Source organism: Amaranthus tricolor, chromosome 8, assembly GCF_026212465.1.
Source record: "Amaranthus tricolor cultivar Red isolate AtriRed21 chromosome 8, ASM2621246v1, whole genome shotgun sequence".
Taxonomy (NCBI): Eukaryota; Viridiplantae; Streptophyta; class Magnoliopsida; order Caryophyllales; family Amaranthaceae; genus Amaranthus; species Amaranthus tricolor.
In genome coordinates, this window is record NC_080054.1 from 26,478,742 (window position 1) to 26,494,794 (window position 16,053).

A 16,053-nucleotide genomic window follows, 5' to 3' on the forward strand; every position below is an offset into this window, starting at 1 on the left:
TGCAAGTGATCTCGTGGCTAAGGAGGGGTATTTATAATAGGTTTTGGGCAACTTTTTAGTTCATAAGATTGTATGAAAAAGAAGGTTAACTTGTGTAAGTGATTTAGAGTGTGTAAGTGAATGTGTAAGAATTGGAGTGTGTAAGTGGATGTATAAGAGTTTGGAGTGTAGAAGAAGGTTAACTCGTGTAAGGAAATGGTGATAGCTTGTGTAAGTAATGAACATTATGGATTGATGTAGAAAGGATTTTGGTTCATCAAATTTTTGTTCTAGTTTATACTAGTGAAATGTTTTAGATTAATGGGAAAGTATGATTAAGGTTTGATTATGAAAATATGATAGTTTACTTAGAAAATTTTGGTTAAAACTTAAAACTATACTTAAAGTTAATAAGAAAAATATAGTTAATTTTTAGGTATAAAATAATTAAATCAAAGTTGTAAGGTTAAAATGATAAGTAGTAAAGTTAGTTTAAGGAAACGAAATTGAAACGTAATGTTTTAATAAAACCGTAAATATAATATTAAAATTTTACTTTTCGTAGTATAAAATAATAAAATAATATTTTAGTGCTTCTAAAGAAATTTAAGAATATATATATATATATATATATATATATATATATATATATATATATATATATATATATATATATATATATATATATACATATATATATATATATACATATATATATATATACATATATATATATACATATATATATATATATATATATATATATATATATATATATATATATATATATATATATATATATATATATATATAAGTTTAATATTTGAAAGAAATTACAAAATCGGAAAAAGGTTTAGAAATTAAAGGTGATTTGAATTAGATAACCAAAGGATTAGGAATTCGAAAAAAAAATTCGGAATAATTAATCGGAAGATTAAGATTAAGAAATTTGAGTCTGTTATAAAATAGGTTTAGAAGTCTTAAAATGGGCCGAGTAAAAATAGCTCAAAACATTATTAAATGAAAATAAAATTTAAATGGACAATAAATAGGTTTAAAAATCAAATAATCGATCTTTTAATTCCGACATCTAAACTCTGGAAATTCAGATGTCCAATTCACTCGAATCGGAATCTTATTGAGTTTTTTATCATCTAAAAAATTAGATATTTAGATATTCAAAATTTGAGCAATCTTTATTTTTATCCACATATTTTATCTCTCTTTTATACTATTTATAATTTTCACTATTTTACAGTAGTTATTCTCAATCAACCTAAAAATTAAGAATCACCAATTTTTTTAAGAGAAGAATCACCAATACTATTCTTTAATAACAAACTCAAAAAAAGATTTATTGGACTATGCTCTACATTTTTAATTGATAAAATTTTTGTCTATTAAAAAATTCAAACCTCTCTTTCGTCCCAGCATTTACCTCTTGTCAATTCCCACCCTTATCCTATACTCCCTTTGTCTTAACTCAATTTTTTTTTTTACTTTGCAACATTTTTTTAGGGTAATTTCTATTACTTTCATTAATTTGTTTCTAAATATTTTTAAAAATTTTATTTTTTATCAAGAAAATTTAAATGTACTTACTATTTTTTTTAATAACTATAAAATAGTATATTTTTACAAATTATTCAATAATATAAAATATATATACTTTTAACTCCTCCCTAACAACGATATTATTAAAATGAGACATGAACAATCATAAAAAAATTTTAAAGAAGCCAAACATTATTACAATGATGACAAACTTACTTCATAGTTTCACTTTAGAGTCTGTGCTTTTGATCATTCTGGTGGGGATAATCAAAACATATATATTTTCTCTGTTCTATTAGATTTGCACTATATTTAAAAACTAGCGATCAAATAACATAAAACATAAAGGAGCATTTAGCCAGAGAAAATACATGCCATGTTTTAAGCATGAGATGTTCATTGAATGCGAAATATAAGTATTTACACGCTATGTTTGGATAACATTTTTTAAAGGAAGGTAAAAGGAGGAGAGGATGGAGGAGTGCAGAAATTAGAAGGAAAGATTGGTGTATTTTCCTTTCAAATATTTCTTATGTTGAAATAGTTTCTTTTGTCAATATAGTAAAGTAGTTTATCTTTCTATCTCCTTTACATCATTATGATCATCAGTATATTCCACTCACAATAAATTATGAGTAGAGTTTGAAAAGAAAAGAAAAGAAAGGCGATCATCTATATTCGTAAAGAAAATGTAACTAAAGAGTTCATCGACTGCTTGAATATGAATAAATAGGAGATTGCCGAATGGAACATAGCAACAAAATAAAATTTTGTATTTTGGACGACATTTAGAATTTCTAAAAAAAAAATAATATTAAAGTGAATTCATAGGTCAATATATTTGAGTCTGGATCTCAAAAAATATTAAAATTCATGTTTGTGATTTATAAACGGATTTGTATATGACTCAAATTTGCTGGGTTTATAAATTTGAGATCCAAACCTTATAAAACGAAATTAGATCCATAGATTGGTGTCAAGTCCGGATCCATCAAGGTTATCCACTTGAATTCTCTGCTTTATTTTATTTTAATTTTCTTATATCTTAATCTATAAATCTAAATTTTTTTCATATTTGTTTTTACCCTTCCCCTTCATGTCACATTTGATCTTGCTTACCCTCCTTTGAATCTCTATGTTTCAATTTTCTATTTCCGTCACTAGTTTGAAATACTTCATCGTTGCACATTCTAAAACCATTTTATACAAAACTCACTCTTCTTACCATAAAATTTGTGACGCTTAAACCTTTATTATGTCTTAGTTTGAATTTTATCTCTTACAGTATGTTCACTAATCCAATTAAGCATTTATATTTCGACTATATTCCCAATTTCCTATAAAGATACTTTCTAAAGTCTAACATTCTAATCCATAAAGTAGAATTAGTTTAATAGTCGATAAAAACTTTTGGCTCCATTGGTAGTTCTATGGTAGCATTTACCTCATCCTTTAGACTCAGAAGTGGAAAGTCAACAAACATGCACCATAATATATCTCCTTATAATAGTCAAATTATTTCATTTAATATCACTACAGATATTAAAGAGTTTAGAGGGAAAATACTTATGGAAACATTTTTTTTGTCTTTTTATTAATTTAGAATTATTTCTTCTTTTCTTATCCCTCTATCGGAGATTTGAAGTCCTATTTGTTTTTTGGCCTTTATTTATCAGACACTTTTAATTTATATGTTACTCTTAATCTGTAAGTTAAATATAATCACGTAGAATCTTGTTTAATTCATTTTAATGAAAAAGCTTATTAATATGAGTTTTTTATAATTTTAATTATTAAACTGAAACTGTTAAGACTCAAACAAGTAAGAATTAGGAATAATCTTCCAAAATCCATGTCCAAATGTCCAATGAATATGAGATGGGAAATATTTTTTGTTGTCTTTGTTACGAAGTGGTTTGATAAAGCAATTTTGGGCACAATAATTCATGATTTTCCTCAACACTTGTCTTTCCCACGATTAATTAAAATTTTAAATTTCTCTCTATGTCATCTTATTACCAATATAATAATAATAATAATAATAATAATAATAATATTATGCGGTATTTAGTAAATAACTTTTAAAGTGGTTTTTTTGTTTTGTTTTTTTGCAATTTTTGTTTGTTAAAACAAAAAAAAAATATTTTGATCCATTTGCAAAGTTAATTTTTAAGCTAAAATAACAAGATTAAATCCAACAAAATAAGCTAATATTTTCAGCTAATCAAACAAATCAACAATCAACAATAAACCGTAATTTGCAATACATACTCAACTATTATCCCCCATTTCAGATTTCCTAAGAACACAATCTCTTATAAAAGTAAAGAACACTTTGACTTGGTTACAAAAAAACAAGATAATGTAGTTGATCAACTATGACACATCAAAAGTAAAATGAAGTTAGGCAACCTTCAAAAAAACTGAAGATTGAGCAATTAAACAAGTATATTGCTTATTGAACACTTTAGCAGTAAGAAGATGCATATATAACTGTTAAGTATATAGCTTAAGAACATTAAAATGAATAAAAGCATGAAAATTGATAAGGTATTGTCAAAGAAACTAAGGTAAGGTAGGTATGGAAAGAAGTATATTGGTACCATAATTTGTCCGGTTTCATTCACCACTTAGCGATCAATTCTAGATAAGTGGTTATAGTGGGTTGGAACAATTGGGTAATTTTGTATGAGACGGTCTCACCGTGAGACAGATTTTATATATGAATTAATACCTTAATAACACAATTATTAGCATATGAACTTTTTTGTTTTGAAATCGTCTTATCTAGCTAGAGAAGGTCTTTTATAAGAGTAACGCAAGTGTAATATTTCATATCATGGTTGTATTGTAGAGGTTCTAAAAATTACAGTAACTGAAATATATGTCGAGACAGCTATAAAACTATTTACAATTTTTCGTTGAACAAGATACACCGAGTATGATGAAGTGTTTCTAGAAGTAGGAAGTGACTTATAATTCCTTTTTAGTGGGTATTTAGTTGAAGAGGTATATGCCATTATATGTTTTGTGTTGATGCCTTCACAATCTTTGGTCTATCATGAATAAGCCAACATCAATTACGAGCTAATTTGAAAAATGATGATAAAGAATATATTCAATATAAGAGGGAATTTCAAAAAAAAAAAATCTTAGGAGAAATAAAAAATTAAGGGTATGTTTGGGTAATGGTTGGTGTCTAAAGTAATGATTGATCTGACCAATTGAATATATTAATTGATTTACAAACTAAATAGACCAACTATTTAAGTCAGACATTACGAAGATTTCAGTGAAGTTAATTTTTGCTGCTTGTTGACTATTATGATTAGCTTGTTTAGAAGCCAACTAATTTGTTGTTTGACCAAAGAAAAAGACAAGATTAGATTCAGTAGTCAATAAAAAGTCATTTGTCAAACACACCCTATTCGCAATCTAGGTTCAATACTCATCTGTTCTACAATAGTCGTTTGTCCCTTTGAATTTGAACTGAAAATGATATTTTCTCTTAAAACATATCACTTTAAACCATTTTATTAAGAAAGTTGAGTTTCCATTAAATAATTAAATAAATTAAGCTTATCAAAAGGAAAAAAATGCCAAAAAATCATAAAACTCAAATCAGCAGTCAATAACTCAATCAGTAAACCAAAACTCCCTGGAGTGGCCAAAATGTACAGGGAATGTGGTTTCATTTCAATCATGAATCATCAAACCAACCCAACAGAACATTGTCAACCCTGTGTTTAGTTCTCATCAAATACACAAGCCTCACAGCATAACCAGATCCTAACCAATACAAAAGTATCAGAGTTGAAGTGAAATATACATGATTCAACGAGTCATTCCGACTACCCGAAATTTCATATGATCGGACAATACTCCAGCCTCGGGTGTGTGACAATCACAGAATGCCAAACAAACATATTGGCATTTCGGGCATGAAACTCGTAACTAAAATCTTTCTATACACGAAAAAAACAGGTTTTCCGATGAAAACTCAGCCACTTTCTCGTATACAGTTCCCAGGTAAAAGATACTTGTATTTCTCTGCGTATTGTAGTATATAAGCCGGAAGGTGAACAGCAGAATAAGAACGAGGAACTGCACCAAGTTTCCCAATCATGTCTCGGAATGTGTATTCTTCAGGAAGCATATCAAATAGGTTAGTACCTTTACAGATTATTTCCTGAATCCTCTTGGGATTTAGATAGTGTGAAAATCGAACACGGTCAGTATGACTATACGCCTTCATTTTGAAAACGAAATCTGATATATGGCGAAAACAAAAGCTGCAATGCCATCCAGCATCCGTCAAGATCAGATCAGTCTGTCGGAAATGTGCATACCGAGTTACTCCTGGTTTGTACCGATGGATAGAAGCCCTCCAACTATTGTCATCAACATGGTACTCAAAAGAGTATATATAGTTCCTAAGCCGTAAATGAAGGATAGGAGGAACATCCTTGCACCATCTCAACAAATTGACGGTGTGTCTACTAGGAATCTCATCAACATCGGACATTATCAACAAATCATCCTCTTCAATACCAGCAATCCGAAGAAGCTGATCAAGAGCAACTCTCTGATATGCCTCCTCAATAAACGGATTTTCCCCTCTCCTAAATCTACCACCAATAGTCCCATAAGTTAGCCTAGATTCAATGAAGTCAAACTTATCCCGGTTTATAGCAAAGTACAAGGGCTTTGGTATTCCTGTGAAGGTCGAGTTCGATTCCAACAGAACAAATTGAGTCACAAAAGGGTACAATTCGTTCCACCGAATCTGTAACATATCAACCTCATTGCTAAATAGAACCGCGTCAAATACTCTACGAGGATACTCTCGAATCCCCCAACCATGAAGGTTGCATAGAGTTTCCATGGTTACATTCTCATTGTAATAGTGTGTAATCTCTGTGAATGGTTTTGGGGGTCGATCCCATAGCGGCCGTAGGAAATAGGTAACCTTCTGACCATGTAAATAAATCCCAAAAATGCATAACGGGATAAACACAAGACATAGAAGTATGCTCTTCAAATCAATTCCTCTAACAACACACCTTAATCTTGAGATGATCAACCCTCCAATGGTGCCCTGCTGCACAAGGTAAATGGATGTGTTTAGACAACAAAATTCCTCCTTTATTTCACTTTCTTAACAATATTCCTATGAGTCTAACTCAAAAAGATTTCCCAGTTCAAGGGAGGCAAAATAAATTAATTTTTGGATTCTCAGATAGCCATCTGTTATACACAAAACCAACACAACAACAAAAAGTAATCTTTAAAATTTGAAACGAAAAAAGACCACATCATCTAGGGAGAATCTACACTCGTGTCTACCTATACCATTGCCCGAGTCATTTGATAAAAAACTATTAAGGATTCGGCCCACCTCCTACCAATATCCTGAATTCACCCCTGATTACATAAACATTCACATCAAGCAAATAAAAAAGGCCTTTTTATTGTAATTTGAACAATAACAAATACGGAGAACTTTTGAACTTCTTTTATGGGGCAAAGAAAAAAATCTGAACTTAAAACATTCAAAAAACAAAAAATGGGTTTTTCTGGATATTATGAAGTTAATATCTGGAAATAGTAATAAATAACAAATAAGTTTGTCAATACAAAATATCAAGATATAAGAAAAAATCATTGCACAAACATTAAAGAGAGAATCAATCATAAATGAGATTAACAAAATTATCAATTCAAAATTATAGGGTTTGAACAGGGATTGAATTCTAAACATCTCAAAACATGCAAATTAATCTTCGAAACTAAAATTTCAAATGCAGCAATAACTAAGCAAACATGAAATTGAAAAGAAAAAACAGAAAAATCAAACCTGGCCACAAACATCAGAATAAATGGTATCGGTTTTCTTAGAACAATAATATCCTTCCGCCATTGATATAATTAAGCTCTATAAAGATGAAATTGAGAAGAAAAGAGGAAGAAAAAGAGATAGAGAGAGAAAAAGAGAAGGATTAAGCATTTGGTGTCTGGTGTTCGAGGGGCCGATGGAAGGTTTTCTGGTGTATGCAAGAGGAAGACTTGGAACCGTCAATAATAGCCGTTTGGATTTTATGATTTTATTTCTCTCCCTAAAATCCTTAAAATATGGATTCAGGAAATACAGAGGAAGAGAGAGATTGGGGCAATTGATTTTCCCTTCCCTATATAGACTCCGAGAATAAACGATTGCAACTTTAACCGATAGTCTTTCTTATTAAATTTACTACAATTTTTTTTTTACTTATTATTATATTTTTCATTATTAAGTCAATATAATTTTATAAAATTTACAGTCCATTTTGTACGAGACTATCTCACGGTAAGATGACCTAAATTTTTATTATTAGGCTATTTAACCCAAATATGAACAATAAAACTTTCCTGTATAAGAATTTGTGTAAAATTTTTTTTTTTTTCTCTCCCTCTAAAACAAGCTTTTGATTTGACTCAAATCAAATCATCAAAATCAATGCTTATCTAATTCTAAACGCAAATTATATAATTTTTCGTAGATGTTTTAAACATTAATTTCAAATTTTATGTTGATTGATTTTGGATAAATTTCAAAGAAAATAAAAAATTTCAATATATTTTTTTTTGAAAAAGTGCCAAGTAGCACAAAACATGGGGCTTGACCCTTTTTAATAAAAATTAATTAAAATTGATAAATTTAAGATAATATTAATTATAAATTCTATAAATTGTTTTTTATTACAATGATATAAATTATTAATTAAACATTAGACAAATTTTTTAATTCAATAATATGAATTAAAAGTTTTGAGGGCATTGCTCTCGGACCCCATATCTACTATAAAACATTTAAAAAACGATAAATTTAAGAAAATTTCAGAAATATTGTATAAATTTAGTTATCTGTTCAATGTTGCATTCACCTTTTATATTGCCTTAATACACAAATAATTAGTTGAGTTTCAGTTGATATAGTTCACAACGAACCTAACAAGAAGATAAAGTCGGGGAAAATATCAAAAGGTTTGTGACATTTATTATTACCCAAGTATCTTTAGTGATTCTCATTCACACAATCTATTTTAGTGTTTTATCTAATCCACTTATTTTTTTTACTATTCAATAAATTTTATTTTTTTGGGATTAAAAGAGTCCATAATATTAGGGATTCTCAGGGTTAAATATTTTATTACAATATATACTAATTTAATTTGACCCTAATTTTATGACTTGAGTATTATTTTTTAAATTCTGTCTATACTTATTTATATCTGAATAACATGTATGCTCATGCAATACACAAATGTATTAATTTGCTATTTATAGGGTATGTTTGGATTGGGCCATTTCATTTGAATTGATAGAATTGGCCCAATTCCATTGTTTGTCTAAGCTGAAAAATTAAAATTCAAATTGACCCAATTTCAACACAATTCCAACCCAAGTAAAAAACAAACTCTTCGTTTCCAACCCATACCTTCCCAATTTCAATTCTTATTCATTATTTTTGAAGTTTACCCTGTGGAATACCCCAAATTACTACTAGCTAAACGCCTAAACCCAATACAGCGAACTAGCGAAGTGAATTCACGGTTCACCCCACTGCTTCCTCACTTCACTCTCCCCCGTAGTCCACATTCCAGCCGCCGCCCTCCACGTCAGCTGCCAGACGCCACCTTCCACCAGTCACTACCCTCTGCTGCCGGCGCCGTTTTTATGTTCTGTTTGGTTTTTCTTTTTTAATTGCAATTTATTGTCGCTTAATGTTGAATTAAATCATTTTAATTTTTATTATGTCATTTTTAAGGTTGGGATGGTGAATCTATTGTGCTATTGAATTTTTTTTTTCTAGATTTTTGAAGTATTATGAATCTAGCAATTAGGGTTGGTAAGTTCAGTTAGTTTGATAGTTCAATAGTGCGAATGTTGTGCACGATATTAGAGATGGTGCGAATCTGACAGTATTCATTATTGTGAACCTTCTTCAAGTGGTGAACCTCCCAGACCTAATTCAATTTGGGGTATTACAGTTTCTAACTGATTATGATTGCCTGGTTGATGATTCCTAATGATCAGTACAATTCTTTTTGGTGTTTAATCAGCAAATTATATAGTTAATGACAACAAAAATGACATGTTTTTGGCTTAATGAAAGTAAAATTCACTTGGGTTGTTCTGTTTTTATGCTATTTTGATAACTTATCCTGCATAAAATAGTGTTTAATTCATACAAGCAGTCTATTGGAGTTAGATCACAATTGTCTTATTGATGAAGTACTTTTAAGATTAGAGTAGACTTATTCATTTTGTGAACTGGTTTCATTTGTCTAATCTTTTTTAACAAATGTTTTGCAACTCTCATCTACAAGCTTTTATTTATTAATGTTACGATGTTATTAATCAATTAAACATTGGTTATATTATGTCTCAGTATACCATGTCTCATGATCGACAAGTTTCTATTGTTAGAAACCGAACTAGAGATGACAATAGTGATAGCGATGAAGATGAAATGGAACTAATTGCAATAGTTAGTGGCTTTATTATGGTTGTAGTGGGAGCATGGTTTGATAGGTTTCAGCATAAAGAAGTACCTTGGAACGAACATGAACGTGCAATTAAAAGAGTATATTGGTTGGATTCCCTCATGAATGATAGGATTTGTAAAGAGCAGTTACGTATGGATCGGAGATGTTTTGATAAGTTGTGCGAGGTTTTAGTTACTAGAGGAGACCTAGTTACTACTAGGAATGTGACTGTAATAGAAATTGTTGCCTTTTTTCTACATACTCTTGCCCATGATCTGAAGCATAGAACTATTGGTGTCGTGTTCACTCGTTCGGGAGAAACGGTAAGCCGTCAATTCCATATCGTGCTCAAAGCTGTGATGAAAATAGGCAAGTATTATATCAAGCAAGTAGATTTCAATGTGACTTATGATGAAGACAACAAGTGAAAGTGGTTTGAGGGGGCACTTGGGGCACTTGATGGGACATTATTAAGATGACAGTTCCCGTCGAAGATCGACCTAGATATAGAGATAGGAAAGGAGATATTACTACCAATGTACTAGCTACATGTGATCCAAGTCTTCGGTTCAATTATGTTTTGCCTGGCTGGGAGGGACCGGCTTCTAATCCTCGCATTTTAGGGGACGCCCTCCGAAGACCTAATGGTCTCAAAGATCCTAGGAGTAAGCAAAACCTCAAGTAGCTTAAAATTATAATTCTTTATAATTTTACTTTCTTTATAATTTTTTTAATGTCACAGATAAATATTTTCTTGTTGATTTGGGATATTCTAATGCACAAGGCTTCTTGGCTCCATATAAAGGTACACGTTACCATTTAAACTTGTGGAGAGGAAGTGCTCCTACAAACTACAAAGAATTGTTCAACTTGCGTCATTCATCCGCACGTAATACTATTGAAAGAGCCTTTAGGTTATTGAAAAAGAGGTGGGTTATATTGAGGAAAAGTAGTTTTTATGATAAGCAAATACAAGTAAGAATCATAAATGTATGCTTTGTTCTCCATAATTTTGTTAAAGAAGAAAATTTGGATGAGGAGAATTTGTTAAATGAGGTGGACGATGACTTATCAAATGTAGAAGCTTTTGATACAATGGAGGATGAAGGGGAGGATTTCATTTCAACGGCACAAGCCTCACCTCAATGGAACAACTTAAGAGATGAAATGTCACAAAAAATGTTCCGAGAATACCAAGCTCGAAGGGGGGCTACTTGATTGTAGTTATTTTTATTCTCTAGTAGTGTAGGTGTGTGAATGTGAATTTAGTACAATGTTTTGTATTCATATGCCAACACTTGTGATTGATTTTAGATAATGAAACCTTCTAAATGTGTTGTTTTGTTTTTGGTAGGTAATGAGCAATAAAAGAAGCTATGTGTCTTGGAATAAGCAGATGGATGACATTCTTACTCGAATTTTGTTAGAACAAGTCAACAAGGAAAAAGGAGATGGAGACTTTAAGCCTCAAGCTTACCAAGCTGTTATTGATGAGTTAAAGAGAAAGAGTTAGGCATTGCACTTAATGTGGATCATGTGAGAAACCGAACTAAGTCTTGGAAGAAACACTATGGCTGCATCACGGACATCAAGACTTATACAAAATTTAAGTGGGATGATGAAAAAAAAATGATCGTAATCACAATGGAAGATCAACCTCAATGGACAGAATATATTAAGGTATGTATGGCTTTCTCCAAATAACACTATTTAAATGATCGTAAACACTATTTGAATGATATATAGATGGCTTTCTCCAAATAACAGTTGTACTCTGAGTTGTTTCCGGTTGCATATTCTTGGTTCTTTAAGAATCTGATCTGCTTAAATGTGCTTCCTGTACCAATATTATTGTTTCCTAAATTGTGTTACTATTGCTTATTTGCTTCTTCGTTTGCTAAATTGGGATTGTGATCGAGTAGGTAAACAAAAATGCTGCCCCTTATCGCAACAAGTGCATAGAAAATTGAGAAGATATTTGCACTTTATTTGGTGCGGATAGCCGTCGGGGATGGTGCAGAACAACACGAGGAGGCAGCGGATGCCATGGAGGGGGAGACGATCTGCGAACGAACAAGCTCTTCTAAGGATCCAACTAATTCAAGCTTTCGCAAGCAGAAAAAGGATAGTGTAGCTGATGCGGTAAATAGTTTTGCTGAGTCATTTAGAGAGTACGTGCAAAGCAAGATTAAAGACGCTCCGAAACTCACTTGTCAAGAGATTCACGCTGTTGTTTCTCAAGTGCTTGGCATTTCTAGGATTCAGACTATGCGGGCAGTAAAGAAGTTTATGAATGGTAATCCCGACGAGTTTCTGATGTTGAAAGAACTACCGGAGGATGAGAAACTCGACTGGATACTCTTATGCCTTGACGAGTAGTTTGTACGTTACACTTTTGATATTCTATGTTAAGATAACTTTTAATGTGACAATTTCGGATTATTGTAATATCATAATACATTTTATTTGCTAATATTTAATAATTTTGGTTGAATGTAATTACAAGGTTATCCAAACAATGCTATATTTAAATTTGGGAATTCAATTCCAATCTTTTCCAAACAACTATGTGGATTAGAAATATAGGAATTCAATTTTTTGATTTTCAAACGAGATTGAGGAATTGAAATTGAAATTTAAATCCATAATTTCAATTTCTTGAATTGAATTACAAAAATTCAAATGAAATTCGTGTTTTCAAACGCCACCCAAATTTAATTGAAATGTTGGCAATTATAAACATATAAATAAATTATAATATCACTTGGTAAATGAGGTATAGCTGACTATCCACTATGATAACATTCACTTCAAAAAAAAATCCTCTATGATAAAATATTAATTGACATGACACATGTAATTTAAATAATATTTACATATATAAATATATAAATAATATAGTATTGATTTTTCACGAGAGACGATATTAGCCCATAAAAGAAAATATAGAGTAAGAGTAGGCATTAAACTTTAATAGACTGAGCCTGAGAGACGTCTTTCAAAAAGGCAATCTCTCAGAAGACCGACTACTACTTTTTAGGTAATATATGAAGTAACAATTATTTAACTCTGATCAAAAAATGTCAATAGATATATTTGTAATACAGTAAATTAACTAATAGATGTGATATTTGAAATTATAGTTCAGTGCAAAAATAAAATAAATGAAAGACGATTGCAAATATGTATAAAATATATAAATGTTTTAAATAAAAAATAAAAAAATAAATTTAAGTTATAGGAGTATTTCATAACAAATTTGAAATAATTTATTGTACATTACATTGTCAGTTGACGTAAAAATCATACAATTTAATAAAAAAAAAACTAAAAACTTTCACATGGCATTCTTATAGTGAAGTGTCATATGAAATAATTTTTACCAAAGTTAACATCAATTTATTCCTTAATATATGAGTTGTATATCATAGTAAGATTGATCTCTTAAATTCTTAAATTCTCTTGGAATATTATTCTTTAATTTAAAAGCTATATAAGATTTTCAAATTAAGTTCCTTAGAATATATTTATTTTTATGTTAAAGTATTTGTTAATTAAAGTTTCTTTATTAAATTTTTTATTTCTAAGATATTTTATCAAGAAACAAAAGATACATGATTAAAAGTTTATTTTGAAAATAACAAAAAATCATTATGATAACATTGTTGGAAGATTACCAAAAATGCATTAAAAAAGTATGAAAACTTTAATTTAATATATTAACAACCAAAATTTCTTTTCATTAAAAGCAATATATATATATATATATATATATATATATATATATATATATATATATATATATATATATATATATATATTATATTCTAAAATTATCTATATAATAAAATTATTATAATTTTATACATATAACATGTAATTGCATCTCTATTTAAAATTTATATTTATATATACTTTTAAACTATTGAATTCGTAAATAGTACGAGTTTCTACAATTAGTGTTCTTAATTTACATTGTTTTTTTTATGTATACTTTGTTGAAAATTATAAAGAATCTTGTAGCTTATTTCAATTATTTTGTTGTTCATATTTATATTTATTTGTTCATTATTTAGAAAAAAGTATTTAATATAAATAAAGTTCCTTTTTAAATGACTATATTTTAATTTTTTATTATTAAAAGTAACGCAAAAAATGATATTGATTTCGTGCATGGCACAGATAAATATCTAACATAATTATATTTATTATATTATTATATTGTTACATATTAACACGTTTGAATCCCATAGCAACATTATGGAATGATTAAGTAGTTTGAATCCCATAAGTAATGTGCTACTAAATTGGGATCATTTCATATTTAGAGAAATATGAAACCTAATTTATACACTACAAATTTTAATTTTAAGCTTTTTATACTTCTTAATTGGGTAATATACCTACTATTACTTGTAATATTGATATTATTACAACCATATAATAAAACAAAAATAAATATTAAAAAAAGCATTTTTTTTGGTATAATTACAAAAAGAAGTTGAAAGTGGATTTATTATGTCGACACAACTTATATTAATATTCTTGAAATGGTGTTATCTTTCTTTGCTTGCATCAATTATAAATTTTTGGAAATATCACATGCAATTCTAAGTTTTTGACTTTTTTATGTGGTATATAATTTTTTTTAATCCACATAATTACTCTGAATTTTGAATTTTTTCTTGTGATGGACAAAATACAAAGGTTTTTTTTATTAGATTAATTACTTATTTCGACCAAATTTTTAAAAAGGTGCTGAATAAGAATGATCGGGGCGTTTGTTGTCATGAAAAAAGGCGTTTAATGGATAATATTAGCGTAAATTGAACAAAAATCTTGACCTTTTGCCTACCAAGTGAAAACGTTAGAAACTTAAAGTTATCATGCGGATTAAAAAAAATTTGTCCACAATATGAAAAAACCAAAAGCGCATAAGACATTCTTTGCTGATTGCAACTTTGCAAGTATTCACATAATAAATGTAGTGAGCATGTAAAATATAAGGTTAATAAATTAATGTAATTTAGATTTTTTCTATTTAATGTTAATCATATAATCAAGTGATTTACAATTTATAATAAATATAAATATATTGATGATCATGAAAATATCTTATATTGACGTACAATAATGTTATTTAGTAATTGAGTATCTTATTATTTTGACTATATCGTGATTATCGATTAATTAAGTAAATCTTGACTAATTACCTTCAATGTTCTCAAAAACATTAATATATTAGTCATATAAAAGAATTACCATTAACTTGTCTAATATGATTTGCTTTTGTACAAAAAGTATAATTGAATTCATATTTTTTAAAAAATTAATTGCTTTTGGATAATGTAATTATTCTATCAAGAATTCATTAGGAGAAATATTATAAACCTGATAAAATTATACTTTTTTATTTGTGGTTAATCACATGATGGACATAAGTATGTCACGCAAGATTAGACGAACCAATAAATATTCTTGCTGTAGTTGCCAAAGTCCTGTAAGATTATTATTTGTCAATAATAGTAAATTTATTAAAGGGTGTTTGGTTCTTACTTCTTAGTGTTTTGGTTGGATTTTTAGTTGACTTTTGGCTTTTAGCTTGTTGGTTGGTTAAAAAGCTAAAAAAGCATTTGATAAATGACTTTTAAAGCATCTAAAAAACTGACTTTTAAGCCAAAATGAAAAAGCTGCTTCAGCTAGCTTTTTTGGTTGACTTTTTGGCTTGTTGGCCAACTTTTTTTCTAATAAACAACTAACAACCAATATTCAAATTTACCAAATATCTTCACAAACAGCTAGCTTTTTCGGCTAAATTAAATGTCAATAAAAACAGCCAATATTTTCAGTTTGTCAAACAAGCCAACTAAAAAAACCAACAACCAACAGCCAATTGCGAAACACACCTATACATATTAAAACATAGGAGTTAAGGTTTTCAATGTAGCATCACCACATTAATTATAGGAAAATACTTTCTTTGTTCCAAAAT

The 16,053-nt window shown here is 29.0% G+C and overlaps 2 protein-coding genes across 6 annotated transcripts; one reads left to right on the plus strand and one right to left on the minus strand.

The window, feature by feature from the left end:
• Window positions 1-5,015: 5,015 nt before the first annotated feature.
• Window positions 5,016-7,703, minus strand: LOC130821160 (uncharacterized). 2 transcript variants are annotated; one of them, XM_057686825.1, is made up of 2 exons: window positions 7,391-7,703; window positions 5,016-6,631 (listed from the first exon to the last, which is right to left on the minus strand). In XM_057686825.1, the coding sequence occupies exons 1-2, from the start codon at window positions 7,451-7,453 to the stop codon at window positions 5,534-5,536; spliced, it is 1,161 nt and encodes a 386-aa protein (XP_057542808.1). In that variant the 5' UTR covers window positions 7,454-7,703; the 3' UTR covers window positions 5,016-5,533. The 2 variants fall into 2 exon arrangements, with proteins under 2 accessions (XP_057542808.1, XP_057542807.1); XM_057686824.1 differs by having other exon boundaries at window positions 5,016-6,634.
• A 1,351-nt stretch (window positions 7,704-9,054) lies between these two features.
• LOC130821161 (protein ALP1-like) lies at window positions 9,055-12,560 on the plus strand. 4 transcript variants are annotated; one of them, XR_009045296.1, is made up of 4 exons: window positions 9,055-10,726; window positions 10,804-11,310; window positions 11,416-11,741; window positions 11,984-12,560. XR_009045296.1 is itself a non-coding variant. In XM_057686826.1 (3 exons), the coding sequence occupies exons 1-2, from the start codon at window positions 10,537-10,539 to the stop codon at window positions 11,277-11,279; spliced, it is 666 nt and encodes a 221-aa protein (XP_057542809.1). In that variant the 5' UTR covers window positions 9,065-10,536; the 3' UTR covers window positions 11,280-11,310; window positions 11,416-11,744. The 4 variants fall into 4 exon arrangements, 1 of the variants encoding a protein (XP_057542809.1); XR_009045297.1 differs by having other exon boundaries at window positions 10,867-11,310; XR_009045298.1 differs by having other exon boundaries at window positions 9,065-10,726; window positions 10,804-10,990.
• The last annotated feature ends 3,493 nt before the right edge of the window (window positions 12,561-16,053 follow it).